The 22099-nt window shown below is 48.6% G+C and overlaps 1 protein-coding gene across 2 annotated transcripts in view; it reads left to right on the top strand.

Moving 5' to 3' along the window:
• The window catches only part of LOC135917626 (extracellular matrix organizing protein FRAS1-like), an 83345-nt gene that overhangs the window by 11643 nt on the left and 49603 nt on the right, over positions 1–22099 (top strand). Inside the window, exons 1-2 of one of the 2 annotated variants that reach the window (XM_065451196.1) lie at positions 4939–5716; positions 11689–11833. In XM_065451196.1, coding sequence (XP_065307268.1) covers positions 11749–11833 — 85 coding nt within the window. In that variant the 5' untranslated portion in view covers positions 4939–5716; positions 11689–11748. Of the gene's footprint in view, positions 1–4938; positions 5717–11688; positions 11834–22099 lie in introns of those variants that run through there. The other variant, XM_070522711.1, reaches the window with a different exon arrangement.

Raw genomic sequence — 22099 nt, 5'->3', positions numbered from 1 at the left:
TGGCGACTGTATCGGTCCTCTGTGCACGGCATCTGTCGCGGTCGTTGCCGTATGCTCGGTGCAGCGCCATTGCACGTGCAGCGCGCCTGCCTTTATGGTGTTCGGGGTGCATATTCCTAGGATTGGGGGCCACTTTAATGTTTTCTCTGTTGTTTAATGCGATTGACAGGGGCTCGCGTGGGGCAAACTCTGATGTTGCATGTGTATCGTAATTGTCCGAGTACGTGCCTTCCAGTCGATGTGCGTTTCAATCCTTCGATCTGATTGACTTTCTGAGCTTCGATTAATTGGACCATGGTGTTGTGCAAACCAAGCTGTAATAGTGTCACTGTTGAGGTGTAGATTGAAGGCCTGTCGCCGTCTTCACCGCTGTGCGTATGAGGATGTCTAGCAGGTTTGTTTGATTTTGGGTGAGTCGGTGGTAAGGTGCGTGATAGGTAATGCGGCTTACGATTAAGGCGTGTATGATGCACATGACGTCGGATTCTTTTAGGCCGTGGCGGCGGTTAGTGACCCTACGGATCATGTGGGCTACCTGATTAATTTGCTTCTTCAGCAGCGTCAGGCTATATGCCGCCTTCGCGTTGGCTTGGATGTGGAGTCCCAGTAACCGTAATTTGTTTACCTTATTCACAGGTTCACTATCGATAGTCACCGTGATGTCAGGCGGTAGGTGATGTTTCCTTTGGAGTTCTTTTACTATAAGCAGTACTAATTTTTTTAGCTGAGAACGTAAGTCCTCCTGCTCGTGCATATTGGTGAGTGACATCCGCTGCTGCTTGTAGTGCGTCCTGTATTTCACCATCTGAGCCACATGGTGGCCCAGATGGTGATGATCATCAGCATAAAGCGCATGCCTAATTTCTCGGTATGGCATCCAGTAGTGGAGGTATGTAGTATGTTCATAGCTATGTTAAATAGTACGGGGGAAAGCACTGACCCTTGTAGCGTGCCTTTTCCCGCAAGAGGAATGGAGTCGCGCGGCAAACCTGCGTGTATTTGCGGGCTTCTTTCACGTTTTGAAAAACACTTTTATGTAGCACGTATTGAGGAACAGAAAACTGTGTGAGGAGTTTTTCATGCCGCTCTACAATTTTCTCATTGACACTTTTCATCTAATTACAATATTTGAGAAGTTGATTCATTAATTAAGACTTATTATGTAATGCGGCAGAATGCAAAAAGTAATCTGGGTATCTCCAAGCGACGGCAAACAACATTACCTTGGTTCTGTCCAGCTACGTGGCATCCGCATATTTTTAAACTCTGGCTAAAGTTAGCTGGAGCACCCTGTATAACGGGACAACAGTTTGTTCGGACCACTCAAACATTGAGCCCCTCCGAAAAAAAAAAAAAAATCTAGCTCACTGCCGCTACCACCGTTCTGACCAGCCGTCGAAGACGTTCAATTCTGTTCGAGTTGGTACCATTACAGTTCGCTTGTGCTCGTGCGTTCCTGCTGTACGCTCCAGTTGTCGCAGCAGTTGACATTGAGCACCATTTGTATCTAGTATTTTATATATAGACAATCCAGGCGCATTTCTGCCGTCGCCTTTAGGTTCCGTATGAAGTCTGACGGCGATAAAATCTTCGCTGCGCGCCGTATGCTGTATGTGCGAGTGAAAGCGTGCGAGGGTGAGACGACTCTTGCGGCGCACTGCATCTTGAGAGCCATCTGCGGAAAGCCCGTCCGCCGCGCGCTTTTTATGCGAAGCATATTACTAGAGCTCAACCCAGCTCCTCAGGCGCGGCGGTGTCGCCTTCAATACCACGTGACACCGTGACGTCACGACAGAGGAGAAACGGGGCTCCAATTCGCGCCGTCGCGGCGGTATATAAGCAGCTGCGCTTGCCTCTGCTAGACACTCACGAGGTGAGATGCCTCCTGGAGTCAGCGCTGCTCGTTGGAATGAGAAGCGAAGGTTGCGGCGTGCTACAGAGACTGTTTCTAGGTGGCTTTGCTACGGCGCAGCGACTACGCGCCCAGCATCGGACGCGGTGAGCGTCGAGCAACGCAGCGTTCGGCGCGACAACGAAATGTGCGCCTGAGCAAGCGCCGCACGCCTGAGCCGACGCCGACGACACCGGCTTTTCTGCGACACGAGCTCCTTAACGCTGTCGCGTTAAAATAAAGGCTAGTATGCTTCGCATCCTGTGCTTAACCTTAGCTAAGCCACAGCCATTTTTTTTCATCCGAAACGTAGCACGAAGGTCAATTCGCTCGCTGCTGCTGCCGCGCTTTCTCACTCGAGAGTTTTGACAGCGGGTGTGTGCGGTCATCGAGTATTGAGGTTTGCTTGTGCGCGCGTTGCACCATGCTTGCTAATTTAGTTAGTATGTCTATGTTTAGAAGTTTATAACGACCATCCTTACTTCGTACAGCTTTCCACTAAATTGCTATCGCAATCGATGCTTCGCCTTTCGGGCGAAACTGTGACCTATTTCTTTACCCTTCGCACTATGTGATGGATTTTAATTATCTCCACGGCGGTATGTATTCTCATCTTGTCTATCTTTCGCCCCCTCCTGCTACGGCACACGCGGGCTGCTGCAGCATGCAGGAGATAAATAAATAAATAAATAAATAAATAAATAAATAAATAAATAAATAAATAAATAAATAAATAAACTTCACGTTACCACTTTGCTGTTGTGTACATCTCTGGGGGCGTTGATTTCTTCTTTGATGTTCCTATCCTGATGACCCTGTTGCGCCATATGCGGGGTTATCATATTTAAGTTTTATGGAACTTTTAAGAATCGCTTGTGGCAGATATAATTCTTGTCCTTTAAGCTGGATAATTCGAAGAGGCGGACATTGTTAGCGCGAGAAGACGGAACACTTATTCAACTAATTAACAAAAATTAGCTATTTAAATTCCTAAATACGTTACGGCGCTTTAAACGGGGACAAACGGGGCGCTGCGTGAGTGACCGCATGCGCAAACAAGGTCAGTAAGCAAGGAAGAGATCGCCACCTGTCGCTGTGTTGCGTTCAATGTGGCTGTGAGCAATTGTTGAAAGATTGCGCCACATTGTCAAACTATCACGATAACAGGCACGACTAATCTCTGAAGCATTCCCCATCCAGAAGAGTGGCGATGCTTGTGTAAGCATTCCTTCAATTTCGTTCCTTCCGAAGGAAATTGGATTCCTATCGGAGTGATTACATCCTTCTTTTTACTTCCAAGAATGCTCCCTTCACGAGTTTTCTGGTTTTCCTTGCAAAGTGGTATGATGTCATCCACAGAATTGATGATGACAAAATGATGTCATCCACAGAATTCTATACGGCCTCACCGTCTCTGCAAATGCTTTCAGTAATATTTAAAGATCAGCTGTAGCAGAGAGAAGAATTCGAATCCTTGAGCTGGATTACTCACACAGGCGGACACTATTTGCACGTGAAATCGAAATGCACAATAAACAAATTAACAAAAATCATTAATTATGTTCTAACTAATTTTCTTGTGGAACGTATTGCAATTTACAAATTGTATCCGGGAAATTCGCAAGGCGGATCCAATTAGAACGAATTCTCAGGATGACATCATTTTCTAGACATTCATTCCCGAACTTTGCGAACAAATACATTGGAGATGCAGTTACTTTTGTGCTTCAATGCATAAAACGGCGTCTTAAAAAAAGTAAGCGGCACGACAATGCATTTTTACTCCAAGTTTGATGGCCCATATCTCGAAAATGATGTCATCCACACAATTCTTTTTGAAGTAGATATGCCTTGTGGTCACCGGCTATAATTTTTTAAATTGCAATATGTGCCATAAAGTGGTTAAGTAGACACGTCATAACCCGCCGTGGTTGCTCAGTGGCTATGGTGTTAGGCTGCTGAGCACGAGGTCGCGGGATCGAAACCCGGCCACGGCGGCCGCATTTCGATGGGGGCGAGATGCGAAAACACCCGTGTACTTAGATTTAGGTGCACGTTAAAGAACCCCAGGTGGTCAAAATTTCCGGAGTCCTCCACTACGGCGTGCCTCATAATCAGAAAGTGGTTTTGGCACGTAAAACCCCATATATTATTATTAGACACGTCATAAGTTTTTTTTTGTTAATTAGACCATCATGCATTTATCTTCGAGTAGACCAGCTCAATGGCTAGAATTGTGATAGATGCCACAAGCAATCTATAAAAATTACTTAATGTCTTCGAAAGAAGCATCTTGTATACGCTGCTTGAAACAATAAACATTACCCGCCGCGGTGGCGTATAGTGGCTGCTAAGTACGAGGTCGCGGGATCGAATCCAGGCTGCGGCGGCCGCGTTTCGATGTGGGCGAAATGCAAAAACGCCCGCGGTCCCCTGCATTGCGCGCACGTTAAAGAACCCCAGGTGGTCAAAATTAATCCGGAGCCCCTCACTACGGCGTGCCTCGTAATCAAATCGTGGTTTCAGCACGCAAAACCCCAGGATCTTTAAAGAATCAACGTTTGCTTTTATATGTAGTCAGTGTCCATTTCTTACGTCCCATTATTTTACCCTGTTTCTGCTCAACTCGCTTCAAGTTTTCTTTTATTATTCAACATATCGTTGCGAAATTTATAAAAATAGCGTTTTGAAAGAATACTTTCCCAGTTTAAACTGCATCGTTCTTTCTCTTTAGTAGCGCATGCTCTTGCAGGTCCCTCAGTACGACGCATTATTCCATGACTGCCGAGTAGTTTGAGACCTACTTGAAGTTAACGAAGCTGAGCGCAGTTTGTCGAGGTCAATGAACAGTTGACGCCCATCTTTAGTCACGAAAAACCACTGACACGGCCAACATATAGCGGTTCACACGAAGGTGATCGTGCGGATTTCCAGAAAATCGTATAAAGGAAGCCGTATAAGAGTGCAGAGAAAATAGGCAAATAAAAAGCAGATGCATCTTTATCTTTTTTTTTTCACGACTCTTCGCACATCGTTTTGATGCCGTTTACTGCATAATAAACACCTTGAGCGCAGCAATGCGAAAAAGAAGCGGGAAGGGAGGGAGGGAGGGGAGATGGGTGGGTGGGTATGAGCTGGCTGTGTAAATGCGCGCGACTTGGCTCCGATCTTTTTCATCCGGCAGCAGCGAAGGCGCACCGAAAGGTGTTGTTCCTCCCTCGTCTCCCTCCGCAGTTGTTGCATACATTCCTCACCTCCACCTTCTCCTGGGCGACGCGCAATCCCGCCTTTCAAAGTGCAGCCGCGTCTTGCACCCCCTCTCTCCTCTGCCACGCTGGGAGAGCGACAAAAAGCCACGCGCGTCCCGGCGTGTATGTCGCAGTGCTGCAGTCGTGCCGGAGCGCAGCGTGCCCTTCGAAGGATCGGATTGGCGGGGGCAACTCGGTCCCCCAGACGCGGGCCCGTGCGTGGTCGCCGGGAGTCGCTCTTGTTATTGCCGGCTTGCGGTTCGCGCTCTCCCCCCGTGGACGACGGCAGGCGGGCAGGCTCGGGCCGTCCAGGAGCGGGGTCCGTTCTTTATGGGCTTAGTCACACGGCGCCCGCTCGCCCCCCCCCCCCCCCCTCTCCGCGTCCTCCTCCTTAATCTCACGTGGAATCGCCGACTGGTGGCTGTGCGCCGCCGCCGCCGCCACTTGTATAGTTGCGCCGACGATCGCCAGCCGGCCGCAGCGCCGAGCCACCGGTGCCCGGACACGCCGCCACGAGGGCGATCTGCTGCTGACCGCGAACCTGCCCGACGTCGTCTCGCACGCAGCCCTGCAACAGGCGAGTGGTGCATGGCGGGCCGGACACGCTGTGCCGGCACGCAGGTGCTCCCTGCGAAGACGCGTGTTGCGATGCTGATTGATTGATGGGGGCGCGCGTAACGTCGCAAAGGTATACGCCGAGACTGCGAGGCACGCCGTAGCTTGTAGATTCATTTAGACCAACTGGTCCGTCGCATTCTAGCGCATTGTGCCGCGGCTGCTCTTGCATTCTGCATCCGGCCGTGGGAATGCGCGCTCCGCGGCTTGGAATCGAACCGGCCACCTCGCGCTCAGGAGAAGAGCGCCATCGATGCTGGCGTCCTCAGCAAAACGGCGTATAGGGATGAGTCCTGTCATCCTTTCTTGTGTCGTCAAAAAAAAAAAATTATAATAAATAGGATGAATGCTGCCGTGTGTCAGCAAAACACGAAACTGCTGCAGCTTTTCCAAACCTTAAGATATCAGATACTGCTTGAACGCCCGCCCACAAAAACTTCAGAGACGGCGGAAGCTGCGACAACGCTCAAATGCTTCGCCGCCTGAGCAAGCAGCCTGTATGGGCGCTTCGCAGGCTGCACACGAACGAGTGTGCAGCCTGCGAAGCGTTAGTGTGCAGAATGCACCGTTCACTTTCAGGTTCCCGTGTTCTGAAACCTTCCGCCCACGACAGTTTTCGGAAGACAGAACATTTTTGGATGGAGGGGGTAGGTGGGAAACCAGGGCGTGACCGTTGAATTCCTGACGAATCTGAATTTATGCATGAACCTTTCTTCAGAACTCCTTCGAATTCTTATTCGTCTGTGCTTCACAATTCCTGGCATGAATTTACCGTCACACGCCGATAAAATGCCTTTGATGGTGAAATACGAAATTGGCACGTGCGGAAATTGTGTGATCAACTAAACAAACTTGCTGTGATAACTGGCGTCTATGACGCTAGTTCTACGAACTGATATTGTAAAGGTGATGCAGTGTAAGTTTGCTGACACAAGTAAGCGTTACGAACGGAGCGCGCGCTAACCTGTTTTTGCGCCATGGGAGGATGCATACACGTGCCTAGCATCACCTATCATTCGATTAACAGTGCTTACAAGTTTTTGCGAATGACACGAGAACATGTATACTTCAATATAGTTCCTATATATTTCAATGTGTAGCATCCGTATTTGTTATATTCAGGACATAACATTGTTTATTTAAAAAAGAAATGTATTATTTTCTTCTCACCCTGTACATTTTGAATGTCACGCTGGGCCATGTACGCAAAATACTTGTTGAGCAGATATCATAATAGCTGTAGAAAAATATAGGACTCCGCTGAATGATTGGCACGTAAACCCTCCGCGGTGGCTTAGCGGCTATGGTATTGCGCTGCCAAGCCCGAGTTCGTGGACAAATCCCGGCTGCGGCGGCGGCATTTTGATGGAAGCGAAATGCAAAAAAAAAAAAACCACCCATGTGCCGTGCACTGGGTGCAGTCAAAGAACCCCAGGTGATCTAAATTAATCCGGAGTCCTCCACTACGGCGTGCCTCACATTCACATCGTAGTTTTGGCACGTAAAACCCCACGATTTAATTTAATTCGCACGGAACGAAGTGATTTCACATGCTTGAGGTATTGCTGTGCGTGCGCTGCTGGTTTATTACATTCAAAGTCTGCCAGGTGAAAACGTGTCTGCGATCTCAAATATTCGTTTCAAAGTCGCTAAGTTGTTGCAGCGTCTCAAAATGTGCGCGGTGTGCTGAATCTTGCTTGTGCGGGCGCCACCACGCGTTCACGCCAGAAACGGCTGAGAGAGTAACATAGTATATCCTTCTCCTTTCCTGACGACCCACCATTTGTCGTGTTGACATACCAGCGGCTCATAAAGCGGCCAAAGGATCATGCAGTGACGCCAACAGTGCGAGCGGAATGGGAAACATATTTTTGCCCGTCGCGCGCTGTGCACTCTTGCTTATTCTTTGTTTTTCTTCTCTCCACCACTGCAGTTATTTCGGAAGCCAGAACGTAACCAGCACTCCGAGAGTGTCACTATACCGCCACTTGCGGAATGATAACTTACGGGGACGAAGCCTTGTGAGAACTACACAGCGAGTGATCATCCGAGACGGGCCGGCTGCATGGTTGGCGTTACGATCTAGCCTGAATCTGCTGCGCACATGCTGGCTGGCGCCACAAGTGCAATGAAGGCACGTTGGCGTGTGTACGGCGCCGGCGGGAAACACGCAAACGCTATACAGGACTATATGAAGTGGCTGGTAACCGCTGTTTACACGTTCCCGCGAGAAGCCCAAGGCGTCACCTTTCTGTATATGTACCGATGGCCTCTATGCGTGGCTCTTCAACAGGCGGGGTGACCCGTAGAGCTGCTGCAGTCAGCTTTTGCTTACGCGAACTAGGTTGAAAAAAAACGTGTCAGCAGACTCTCTCGTGTCATCAGCGTAGTGTTTAGCGAGACGGGTAAGACGAGACATAAGATATATTTGTTGGCTTATTTTGCGTGCATGGTATCCCGACATGGTGCCTGACGGTAAGGTGAGTGAAGGTGAATAACCGGCAGCCGCGTTTCTATCGTGGCGAAATGCACGCCCGTGTGTTGGCATCTCGGCGCGTATACGAAAACAGCCGCAGGTGGTCGAACGTCGCTCCGCTATGCATGACGCCTCGAAAAGCCAAATGTATGACTTTGTGACATAAAAGAGACTTAGCCTAGGTTCCAACGGGACTCTTCTATATCGCGTGATTGTTAGGCCGTCTTTTTTTTTTTTTACTATGCATTAAAACGCTATCATATATATGTCGTACTTCGTCGAGAACCCCGTCTAATATAGATATCACGAATGTGCGAAATCGCTGCCAACGATGCTATCGAACAAAGGTGCATAATAGCAGGCGTAGAAGCGCCGCAATTGTTATATGGCCTTGCATGCATGCATCATTATCTTCCCTACGCATACTCTCAAAGAATGTTGCATAAAAGGACGAAACACACGCGCACACACAAAAGAAAAACGGGGTGGGAGGGATGTGGGATATTACTGGGGAGTGATTCGCAAAAAAAAAAGGAAAGCAAAGATTAGAAGAAACAATCTACAAAGCAAGAATTTGCCACCTTAGAAAGGAGAGAGAGAGAGAGGAACAAGAACAGGTAACAGAAAAGTCCTTCCAATCACAGGCGTTCACACAGGCCGGTCGATCTCTAGAAGCGCAGTATCGCTTGCACGGCCTTCTGATGCGATGTTAAATCGCGTCGATGTTGTAAAATTATTTCTTCCTGCAGAGGCTGGTCGTCCAACTGGTTCAGCACAACGAAAAGCGATTGTCTCTGCACACTGTACTGCGGGCACTGGCAAAGAACATGACAAATTGTTTCCGCGTCGCTGCAATCGCCACATGCTGCGGTGTCGGCCATCTCTATTCGCAACACGCAGGCATTAGCCTACACAAAAGGGTCACGTCTCTTCGGGGAAGTCTTGGTGAAAGTCGGAGGCTTAACGTTGAGTCCAGGGTATATAAACGGGCGTGCATGAAATGTGGTTCATTCCACTCTGATGTAGTGCGTTAGCGCGCAAGTAGGCGGAACATCATTGCTGTCCGCAACCCAATGAAGAAAAACGAATGATTAAAGAATAAATGAACGGAAATGGTATATACAGAGAAACTAATTTAATAGGTTGAGGAGAGATCTGACGATGATATAAAAAATGCTTATAAAGTCGGTTCTTCGAAACTGAACCGAATGATTAAGAATGCTATAATCACTTACTGATAATTTGATGTTTTCACTATACCGGGTGTTCTATAAGCGCATAGACTAAATAATTCTTGCAAATAGTGAAATAGTAATAAATAGGTCAAGTTTCGGACAGCACATTATTCGCTCAGGCGGACATCAGAAATTCTTTGGGAATCGCTCATTAATTGATAAACTAGGCGATATTTACTAATATAGTCGGCAACTTTAGGACACATATTGCAACAGTAGAATGAAAGCTGGTTAGTTTTGAAGGTGTGTCCACTGAGTACGTACACCGACACTATAGAACCAGTTGCAATATATGTGGGGTGCTTTTTTAATCGTTAACGTAATTTTTATAAATCGCCCGTCCCACTTGGTAAAATTCCAATTCTGGAGCTAGATAACTCTCAAAGGCACACATTTTTTACACGATAAATCAAAATTCGAAAGTCATATTCCCTTGGGACGAATCCTGAGGATGACACAACTTTCGGATATGCGTTCCCAAAGTTTGCGATTATATTTATTGGTTTTCCGGTAACTTTTGAGCTTCAATGCATTAAAAGGATTTAAAAAAAAAGTAAATGGAATAGCAGTGCATTTTTATCGTAAGTTTATAGAACTAGGCTCTACTGTGCCGCAAATCATGCCTACTGCCGATTAAGTTATTTGCAGCAGTACAGGATCAAAAAGCTTTGATGGCAACAACAGAACGCAGGATTCGCAGTTGCCTTTAGTAAATCGTTGCCCGGCCGGTAGGTGCAGGCGGCCGTGTACCTTTATCGCTGGCGGCGATTCCCAGTGGTAGCTGGCCAGCGGAGCAGCATGCCTGGCACTCCGTAACCGGTCCGCTTTCTAGCCTGCAGCCAAAATTCGTTTTCCAGACTCATCCTCAGCGGACAGCGCTAGTAGCCGCAAGTGGCCCCGCTACATGCAGATACATGTTAAATACAAATAATTAAGTGAAAATCAGACATCCACCCATTCGTAGCAATCGCTACAAAGGAAACCCATACGAGTTCCTCGAAAGAAAAGCCTCGTAGTTGAAGAAAAATTCGTCTTGGTCCGGGACTCGAACCCGGGACCATCGCCTTTTCGGGGCAGCTGCTCTACCATCTGAGCTAATTAAGCGGCTAGCAGATGCCAGCGCGACGTTGAGTTTGTCAACAACTCGAAGCAAAGGCAAGAGCTTTGTTAATTACTTCTCTCGGCCTTGCAGGTTTGCGCAGAACTATTACGTCAAGTTATATACAGTGGAATCTCGTTGATACAATTATGCATAATACGTTTTTTCAGATAATACGTTTATTTTCCATTTCCCGCCAAACGTCCCATAGGAGCAATGTATTTTCGTAAGGTTATTGCGATCGAGTTTTCACCTGAAATCGAATACGATTGCAGTGGTGGGCTTGTACCGGTAATTCTAAAATTCACAGCTTTATACCTGCAGTGTAACATTTCAACGACCTACAAAGAACTCGTTAAACCCCAGCCACGCTGGAGGAAAAACGCACGCGGTGCGCCGCCGCCGGTAAAACGCTTTTGCTGCAGTGCGGCCACACCGACTGGCGGTGCGCCGCAGGGAAGTCGAGTAAGGAAACAAGAGGCTTCTTCTTTAAACTTCTAGAATAACATTCTGACGATCATTGAAAAGAATGAAGTTCAGCGCAAACTGACGAGCTGTGTCAACGTTGCTAAATAAATGTGTGCTGGCTGCGGTTCGCGCGTCGTCGAGTGATGCTGATCCGCATGACGTGTTATGCGGAGCAGTATCACTCGACGCCACTCGAACCTTTGCTATTGAGTTTGTCAACGATACGCCTATTTTCATACTTTCTGGAGCTTGCGCTGGATACTACTATTTTCGGATGATACGTTTTATTTTTCGGTTCCCGCGAAGACCGTATGAACGAGATTCCACCGCATATGCTTCGGACTTCGACGTCCGTTCTGACACTCGAGGAGCTTTGTTGCTCTGGTATTGCGTATGTGTGAAGACATGCAACGGCTTCTAATAACGCATCAGCATCGTGTGCGCCAGATTTCGAGAGCACCGAATGCTGCAGGTGTGCAATGCTTCTTGGTTCCCCATGCAACGCTATTTATAGCAAGCGTAAATGCCATCTACTCTGTCTTACTTAAACGCTATGAGAAGGAGGTGTTGCGGAAGGTTGCCATGCTCAAATTCAGACACTGAGTGAGGCGAAGCCTTTTCGATTTTATATTTCGTTATTTTTTTTTCCGTTACAGAACCCGTGTGTTGATCCTCTGCAGAGTGCGCTCCGGTGAGAGCTACCATCGAGAAGGGCGATGGTGTGGTGGAAGGCTTCGGTGCAGCGCGGCTTCTTCGCGCTGTGGTGGCTGCTCCTGTCGGCAGACTGCGGCCGCTGTTCGCGTAAGTTCGCTCGCACACTCGCTGTATTTATGTGTACAGGCTGCACAGCGCAGTAACAGACTGAGCACACCAATACCGTTCTCGTGTCCTCGTCTGCTCTACGCTGTAAACCCAAAGAACAAGCTCTTTGAAATGTCGCACTTAGTAGGCGTATGGGACTAACGACACAATTGTCGCAGGAGTCTTGAGCCGCTCAGGACTATTCGAGTAGTGCGCGTGATTCGCTAATTAGGGCAATACTTGTGCAATATGAAAATAATAATTGAGGACATCGGTTATATTCGAAGAAATGTTGTCGAGCATGTCCGGAAGCACCCGATGCGGTTGTTTCCATAACTGTATTATCCTTTAGAGAGTTCTTTCTTCAAGCTCAGGAAAATTTCGGCTAATTATGAATAGACGCGACGCCAGCTACGCCACTGCGCGTCTCGTTTAGCGCTTTTTAAGGCCCAACCAGAAGCACATGTCGGTACGCGCCGACATGCGCCTATATGCGTAGAAGGTGTCGCAGCTATAACGTTATCCAAGTTGTTAAAAAAATTAGAAAAACACGTTGCAAGATACGATTTTAAGATCTATGGTGTTCGGTCTTCATACCTCTGACGACTGAACAACGTAGGTCTTGTAATCGCATCTTGCACCGTGATTCTTTAATACTTTTTTTTCTTTGAACAGCTTGGCTTATAACGTTAGATGGGACACACGCGACAAAAGCGTCTGTCGGCGTCGGTCACGGAGCGTTTTCAAAGCAACAAGTGCGCATGCCCGTCGTATATTCTCTGCAGCCAATTATCGGGCTCGTAAGTACGAGTCCGTTAGCGGTGGCTCACGTGTGTGCATCGCTTGGTCAACTGGCAGGCCGTGTTCCACCACAGTGAATTCCTTCCATTCATTCTAACTGAACTGCCGAGGTGACCGGGCCGTTATAAATGGAAGGCTCTCAATTGGAAGGCTCTCAAGGCTCTCTCGAGATCTGTTGGTTGATGAGATAATGTTTGTACTAAGCGAGACTTCGCTTGTGGGACCTTTATAACTTGGATCAATGTTACAGTGGGTCAAATGTGAGGAGCGAGAGAGAGAGGAAAATGAAAGCGTGCCTTAACCTTCAGAGAGACACATCAGGGTAACCGCGGCTGAGTAGGGCGCGATCGGGCGTATATAGAGGTTCGCGAATATTCGAGATGTTCAATAAAAATCTGACCATTCTCATTGTTCGATTAGGGCATTTAACAATCGATCGATATACTCATTTGATCATTAATGGCGAATGTTCGAAATGAGCGTGCCATATGAGATTTATGCGGCCTGGCGTATACCGTATACACGAATGGCGGCTGCCCAAAAAAGGGTCATGGTTCACTTTGACCGGCTTAACAGGGCTTCCAATCACCCAGTCCGAGCAGCCCACGGAGGGTGCTTTATTAGGAACAGCAGATAAAGAACGGGGGAAAAGAAAAGAAATGGACAGCGTGAAGTGCAGCGAAACCTATGGGTCATATGGAAAAGAAATGGAAGGATTAGTTGCATGGAACGTGCAGCCTTCCTGGAACACACAGCAGCCTGCTCTCATCACTGATTGGCTGACACGAGTCCTATAGCCTTCGCTATACTACATGGAAACGGTGGGATAGAGTATCTTAGGAAGCGCCGGCTACATCCTTTGCTGTTGCGTTGTAGTTGAAGGTACGGCCCGGTATCTATACTATATATTCGGAATGTAAAGAGTATAGTTCTGCAAGCATTCCGAGGGACAATTGATAATTCCTATTTAGGCAACAATTTTCAGGTAGCCCCAATTTTCAGTAAACGGCATTTCCCGCCAAAAATGCCTCAATCGCCGCTCCATTGAATGAATCAACAGTCGACGAATATTGATTAACCAAACGGGCTCTACGGAAATCTGCAAGGCGGAAGCCCGTACGAGTTTTCTTTGTAGCCAACTTCCCTTTATAACTCATTTAGCCTGTACACGTCGCTCACAGTTATTGTCGCGGTGTCACTTGCCTAACGAATGATGCTTCGTTTGTGGCTGCATTCAGGCTTGTTACGCTCTGTTTACGCGAAACGAAATCCTCCTTTGTTCCCACGGTGCAGCTCGCCATGATTGCTTCGCTCACTCGATGGCTCACTTAAGAGCAACATTTAGGCACTATTTCCTTTTCTGGGCGTTACCGAGTGATATCTTCAATCTTGTATCAGCTAAAGGTTGCATGCACCATTCACGCACAGTTGTGAGTACTTTCCTGGCTGGCCACTGCAACGATAGGCAAATTTTGCAACAGTGACCCAACCTTTTGTTGTTGTTGTTGTTGCCTCAACGCTTGTTGCTGTTCTCCTCCTTTTTTTTTGTTCTTATTTGCCGAACCAGAATAACTTTCACTGTTGACTAGTACGTACAGATGTTCGTACCGCCGGACATCGTTAGTTGTCGGTTGTAAGAATCTGCGAGAGCAATCGACACCGATCCCAGCTCTCACACGCGTAACTTTCTAATATTTACGGCAGATATTTGAATACTAGACTTTAGAACACATTCGGAAATATGTATTTTAGTTGTTTTCGGCGCGCTAGTCTGCGTTTCTTCATTTCTTTCTTTCATTTTATTTTATTTTCCGCGTAAAAAAAAAGAAAAAAAGAAAACGAGAACCCGCGCCGCCGCAGTGCTGCTATGAAAAACACTGCGAACGAACTAATCCTGACCCTGTAATAGCCGATCTCGCTCATAAATATGACATGTTGCCTTTCTTCGAGGTGACCGTTACATTCGTGTTCATGTTTGGGTTGGCCTCATCTGGCAAATCGATAGCCTGCGCTGAAACTTTTTATAACAGTCAGGCTGCTTACTGTTGCAAACGGTCGTGCGTACAAAGAAAAAAAAAAGAAAAGAAAAAGTAACGCAACGCAAACAATGTAGAGTGATAGTTTCTTATGTGATGTAAAACACAGTATTGACATATCGGTCTTTGGTGCAACAACTGAAAAGTTAGCTAGTTAATCGGTACAAGCTAATTCAGCAGAACGCACGAAATTACTGGAGGTTCCTTAAGATTGATGATAACGTACAATTGGCTTCATCTGTACATATAGCTTGGCATTTTTTTTTCTTCAGCTTGCTGTAACACCCGTGTATGCATGTGTACGCATCTTGCGCGGGGGCTGACTTCCTTTGGGAGATCGCATGGGCACACGCTCTTCTCCTTTGGCTCTGCGGGAAGCTTAAAAGCTTTGCAAAGGATACGGAGAAGCAGGTCGGACATCGTCCTTTTACGTGAACGCTCACCCTTTGTCTTTGTCTCTCTCTCTCTCTCTTATTCCCGCGCAACGCCTTCCTTTTCGTTCGCGGCACTTTGAACAGCCGAATGGCACGCAAATCCGCTCGACGCGGCGCCCGGTTCCGCGAACGGCGAGAAGTGACGGGCCCGCACCACCGCTCTGACCATCGGGGGACGGCCGCCGCAAGAAGAAGAGCGGCGATAACAGTAATCATAAATAGACCACCCTCCCGCTGGCCAGGCGCCTCGCGAGCGCCGCGCGCACGTCTTCTTCCAGTTCGCACGCCCCGGCAACGCACTAGCGGCGGCGGCGCACGCACGACCGGAGAGCTGGAGCACCGGGGGGCCCGCGCCGCCGCCTCTGCGCTGCGAGCGGAGGTGCGGGGCTAAAGCTACGGGGAGCTGACAGATGACAACGGCGGCAAACGAGAAGGTGGCGGCGGGGCATCGAACTTGCACCGCCGACACACATCTTGTGCCTCTTCGCGTGCCGCGCTACTCCGGGGCCTCTGGAGACAGGGACCGCGGGACGACGAAGAAGAATGAAGTCGAGAAACACGAAGGCGGAGGGGAGAGAGATGATGTAACCACACGCCGCTATAAACAGACAGCGCGGTGCGGGCCCGAGAGAAGTCGGTGAAACATAAGGCACACGACCGGGTCGCTTATCCTGATTTAAGGGGAGGCGGTTCGGGGCGGGAAATGTGGGAAAGCGCGCGGGCGATTATTCTTCTTGAAGAGGAGAGTCGACTGCGGGCACTGACTGCAGGCGACATGTGTTCGCTGGCCACGGCGGCACCCGCTCGCTTCGCGCTCCCAATGAGCGACGAAAGAAAAGGAGAGAGAGAGAGAGAGAGAAAGTAAAGAAGGAGAGGACCTGCAAATATTCTGTCATCCGGCCGATAACTGCCCGCTTTGTTATTTATTACGTTAGCGACGAGGGAGAGAGAAAAAAAAAACCGGATGTATTGGAATTGGGTCTTTTTGTCACGGGCCCCTTCCGGCTGACAGCTGAGAGAGCGAGAGACAGAACAATGTACAATACTCGGACATGAAAGGCGATCGAATATCGCGAACCCTCAGAGAGTGTATGTGATTTGTTGCGAATTTCGGACGTCAGGTCTAAGGCTCCACGAGTGCGACTGCCTCGCCGTAAGTTTGGATCCAGGGCTAGAGCACGAAGCTTGGCTGGACATTTCAGTAGCTGGAAGACGTACTAAATGCAGCGACTTCCGTAAAGTAGCTGAATCCTAATAAAGCGAAGGCGTGAAATATCGCTTTTCGCCCTGGCTTGGCTCGTCGTGGTCGAAACAACTATTATCACGAATATTTTGTGCGCACGTACGCGAACTGCCGGTGTATCACGCGGATGACGCACTTGGGCTGGCGTATAACAATGCCACGATCCTCCTGGGAGACAGCTAACTCGCCCGAGTGAGAAGTGCCATTATGTACGGGTGCTTCCCATGCGCGCGTACGTGTCGGGACCGAATGCAGTTCGTTCGTTGAACTGCAGAGCATCCGTCCTCTTATTTCCCGTTTCTGTAAAGCGATGCTTTCTGTGCGCTTTGAGAAATACGTGTTCGTGCGCGAGATCTTTGCGGCGTCCGAAGGTTTAGGTGGTCGATGGCGATGCTGCGCGGCGTTTCTCTGCCACCTTGACCCACGGTTTTGGGGCGCGCGTTCGTCGCTGATGTTCTTAAATGAAATGTGCCGTTTCGTCTTGCCGGCTTACCAGAAAGCTTTGCTTGCGCCGATTCCCAGAGTGCGTGGGATCTGCACGATATATATATATATATATATATATATATATATATATATATATATATATATATATATATATATATATATATATATATATATATATATATATCATAAGAAGCCAACAAACAATGACACCAAGGAAAACAAGGGAAATTACTTGTAATTACTGATTGAATTAAAGAAATGATAAATTAATGGCAATGAAAGTGCATGAAAAAACAACCTAATTGCCGCAGGCGGGGAACGATCCCACGCGTTCGCATTACACGTGCGATGCTTTAACGAAAATTAGACCCCTCGGTTTACCCCCCTTTCTTCTCGTTTATACATGTATATATATTCTCTCTCTCTTGTCCTTATCTAAAATGCGCCATGTGGACTAGCGGGCGTTGCACGAAACTAGAAGCACGCGGGGCGTTCCGTAACGCGTCAAGGCTGGCACTTCCGTTGGTTCCTTGTGCCTATTCGGAAGCCCTTAATTACACGCATACGGTGAAAGCTAGAAAAGTGCTTCTCCGGTTCCGTTGCACCCGTATGCCTTGCCGTACCTCGCTTTTCCCTTACGTCGGCAACAACGTCAACGACTAAAGAGAAAAACAGATATGATCTATTCGTTGGCTCCAAACAAACAACGATGATGGCGCGCGATGCGTCAGAAAGCCAACACTTACTCGTCCTCCAGCTGATGGCCGTGTTCTGACGTTCTTTATCCCACGCCGCTGCAGAGGAGGTGACGTGACCCTAATCCGATTGAAGGAAGTTCGTGATCCATCACGCCGCACACGAGTTGCGGCATGCATCCGAGAACCCTCGGGACAGGCCTCGTAATTCTTCGGTGGCCCAGCGCCTTATATAAGCTCGCTATCAGGTCGTTCAGGCCGGCAGTTTTCTTTTCAGCCTATTAAACCAGTCCGACGGCTGCATGTATACAAACCGAGCGGAGGGGTCGCATATACGCGTCCCCCCCCTCCTCTTCCCCTCCCCCCCCCCCTCACGGCATCTGACTCGCTCTGCTCCATCCTGCATAAAACACAGGCAATGAAAGGGCGGTATCTCTACGTGAGATCGATTTCTTTATATGACGTCCCGCATATATGCCGCGGTGCCTCGGACGCAAGGGCAGTTGGAGAGAGCACGAAGATGAGGAGGAAGTAGCTGCTTCTCAGCCGCGCTCTCAGGTTCACGACACGTCGTCCATTTAAACATGGCGTCTTAGGCAAGGTATGGGGCGGCGCGCTCGTTGGTGATTCATGATGCGAATCCACAGCGCGGAAACAACACGAGGGCGGGAAGGACGCAAACGAATACAAGCGCTGAATTGCAACAGATTTTGTTTCTCAAAACCAACAGATATATATACACATAACACACACGTTTCGATTATCAACGAGCCACGTAATCGGACGCGCACCCCTTAAACCTGCCAAAAGGACCACAAGTTAAAAAAAAAGCAAACTAAATGATAACTAAGTAAGCGCGCAACCCACCTGCGCATTCCAAATAGGATATTTCTTTATCCGACACTGCTACCGATGGATGGCTCACGTACGGAACCTGGCCATTGCTAAGTCGACTTTCTTCCCGTCCTTGTCTTGTTTCCGCGCCGTGAATGTGGTTCTGAGGCGAACAAGCTAGGCGTCGCGAGCGGTCGAGCAAATGAATCGGCAGCCAACGCAAGACGGGAGCGGGCGAATACAAAGTAACGCGACGAACGTCCAAAAGGGGCACACAGGCACCGATAAAGCAAAACCAGCAGCAGCACGCTGGCGATATCCGCGGCAGTTATTTTATGGGCGGTGCTGGCGAGTTTGTACCCAGCGCGCGCGCGCGTGTGCTGGCGAACGTGGACATGCCAAGTGGGGATTACACGACGATCCAATCGGAGAGCGCATGCAGCGAGAGCGGCGCGACGTGGGTGCGAACGCGCTCTGGGCCGGTATTTTATAGCGATGCCTTTTCCGATTCTATGCTTTTTCAGGCTTTTCGCGCGTGGCCAGTGGTCAGAGCAACGGCCTGCCCACATTATCAACGGGATCAGGCAGCCGTGTGCGGTGGATGATAAGAATAGCATAGAATAAGGCATAAGGCATCGCTACAAAATAGCGGCCCTGTCTGAACGGTGCAGTACGTGCGTGGAAATAAGATGAGGTTCGCACACTGGTGGGACGAGGACTGGCGGAGCTATACATGCATGTTTAGGACTGTAGCGTCCAGCTCGGGCGTTCCAGTGCGTGGCAACGCCCTCGCCAGGAAAGTTCGCGTGACGGACGCCTGCCGGGAGAAAGAAAAAAAAAACTTCGCAAAACTGAGAGGTTGCTGAAATGTTGATCTGACCGCAGTGCTGGAGCACGAAACCAACGTAATGTGCTTCGCATAGCTTTTGCAGGATTGTTACAGATTAAAAAAAATAATAATAATAACCTCTATTTCGCATGTACGCGGAGTTGTCGTGTCTTTAATATATAATGGAATCATGGTTGTTAAGGGGGAACTTCACACACGCGTAACTAAATTAGATTTAAACTGCTATTGCCAATCGTTTTCGTTGGGCATCATCATGACGTTAGAAGTTGACACTTTGTGAAGTACTATTGCCGGCCCAGCGGTTGGCGTTAAGCTCTGTGTAGTACGTTCGATCACTAATGCCGCGTGCGCGTGTTCACGCGCACGATTATGGTGCATATAAATAACGTGCCTAATAATGCGCGGGCCATATTTTGGAGCAAAACACAGTTATCAGGGGCACATTTCAAAGGGGGTGGTTGGGGTTACCACCGGATCGCCAGGATGTATGCATTGACGCTGGTTTCAAATGTAGAAAGCTTCAGTATGCATATTCAGTATCCATATGCATATTGCAGGAAAAAAAAAAACTTATTCGCTTACCATACGAGAGTCGAAATCGCGCTTGATCCGGTAGCGGTAAACAACGACGACGACAACGACGGCGACGATTTCTTCACCGACAAATACTGGTTTCGTTGCTTATAGCTTACCGGGTTTGCTAATAGTATGTGTGCGACAACAATCCACGTATATTGCAAACGATCTATTTGCAGTTTATATATAAAGAACGAGGTACGCAGGCACTTTATGTGGATTTTTGTATATATAGGAAGACGACGAAGTGTCTTCAGGCAGAACGCCGGCTCTTCCAGCTCTACTCATTTTGTGAATTTCTAGACTTTGCCAGTGGACTGCTATTTCCTCCTTAACTGCGATGGAGATGGAGCCTCACGCGCGTCCGCCGGACACGGCAGTGCCCGCGGCGGCTGCCTCCAGGAAGCGCAACGGCACCGAGAGCGACACGGACAGCGACGACACCATGCAGTACTATATCAGCGGAGAAGATTCTTGTGACGACACCTTCGAGCTGGTGCGGAGTCGTAAAGCAAAGCGAAGATTTCTCAGCGCATCATCGAATTCGAGTGAGTCCACCGTGAGATCTTCGCGGGATACCGAGGAGCTCACCATCCTGTTCTCGCCAGTTGTCGCCACTGACAACCTGAGACGCCTCAACAGGCAAGCCGTGTCTTCCCATCTAGAGGCGCTGGTTCCAAACGAAATCAAAGACATAAGAGTGAACACCCGTAAGAACGTGCTAGCGATTGACGTAGAACACGCGGCTGCGTTGGATTCCTTGCGCAAGATCACGGAACTTGGCGGGATGAAAGTCCGCCCTTATATTCCGCTGGGCAAACAAGTCCGTACTGGCGTTATATACGATGTTGACGAGACCATTGTCGACTCCGATCTGTCAATCTTAATCAAGCCAGCTACAGAGAACACCATCATCACAAACGCGTTTCGTCTCGGCACGTCACGGTGTGTGAAGATCATATTTAAGGGCGAATCCCTCCCATCGCATGTAAAAGTGGGCCACTTCCGACACGCAGTTCGCCCCTTTATACCAAAACCATTGCAGTGCTGGAAGTGCATGAAGCTTGGCCATGTGAGTAGTGTGTGCAATAACACTACCGTCTGTTCTCGCTGCACTGGGCCCCACACCACAAACACGTGCGAGGCCAGTGTGCTGAAGTGCACAAACTGCAGCGGCCCTCACGATGCATCTTCGAAGGAATGCCCTTTGATTCGAAAGGAAATGCAAATATTGAAGAAAATGGTTAGAGACCACTCGTCTCACCGAGAAGCAGCAGAATCCATTAAGCGACGACGATCACGTCGCCGACGTCGATCAAGACCCTCCAAAGCCTCCGCAGAACGCCACACACGTATATCACCACCCACTCTTCCGCCCAGGCCAAACGCAGTCAGCTCAAAGGACATGGGTGCATCGAACAGCACGGCTGCTGACGCGTGGCCTGCACTCCCGAAGCTACATGCCCCTACTGCGCGAAGTGATACTTCTACAGCAGGGGACACTTCGTCTGTTCCTGATAAATTGGCGGACCAAGATCAACAAATTGTTGTTATGATCAGCTCTCTGGTGAGTGCTATTCGTGTCCTTCTGGACAAGCTACAGACACCAACAGCTCGAAGTGCATTGCAAGTGCTGGATGCCATCAGTCCGGTTCTGGCGAGCCTTCAGAAGTCCAGTGCTTGAGAACTTCTACAGCAGAACCATGGCTCATCGACAACAACAACGATCGTTCCGGGATGACGTGAGAAGTGCCTCCATATTCCAATGGAATGCGAGAGGCCTGAGGTCCCGTATTTCGGATTTTCGACAGTTCGTATTTGCAAACCATTTTCCTATACTGGTCATCTGTGAACCGAACTTATCAGCCTCCATAAGACTATCGGGATATGAATCTTTTGTTTCCAACACGTGTGTCCGTAGCAGTAAGGTTCTGGTCTACATTCGCAAGGACCTTACGTATTTTTCCCAACAAGTAGCGCCACACGACGGCAACCAATACGTCTGTGTTACTGTGAAAAAGAAGAAGCTGTCTTTCACTCTTATCGGCGTCTACCTTTCCCCAACAAGTCAGTTTGACAGAAAAAGACTGGAATATATTATGGCTGCTACTATAACAGGGGACTTCAACGCTCACCACCATATATGGGGAAGCTCCAGGATAAATTCTAGGGGCAGGTCACTAGTATCCTTTGCATCAGGCCACAACCTGTGTCTTCTAAATGACGGAAGCCCGACATTTCTGCGAGGAACTACGTACAGTAGCTGCCTTGACTTGACTTTGGTGTCACGTTGCCTGACTTTGAGCGTGCAGTGGTTCACTGATATTGAAACCCATGGAAGTGATCATAT

Source organism: Dermacentor albipictus, chromosome 1, assembly GCF_038994185.2.
Source record: "Dermacentor albipictus isolate Rhodes 1998 colony chromosome 1, USDA_Dalb.pri_finalv2, whole genome shotgun sequence".
NCBI lineage: Eukaryota > Metazoa > Arthropoda > Arachnida > Ixodida > Ixodidae > Dermacentor > Dermacentor albipictus.
Note: the sequence above shows the minus strand (reverse complement) of the source record. Positions and strands in the feature narration are given on the sequence as shown.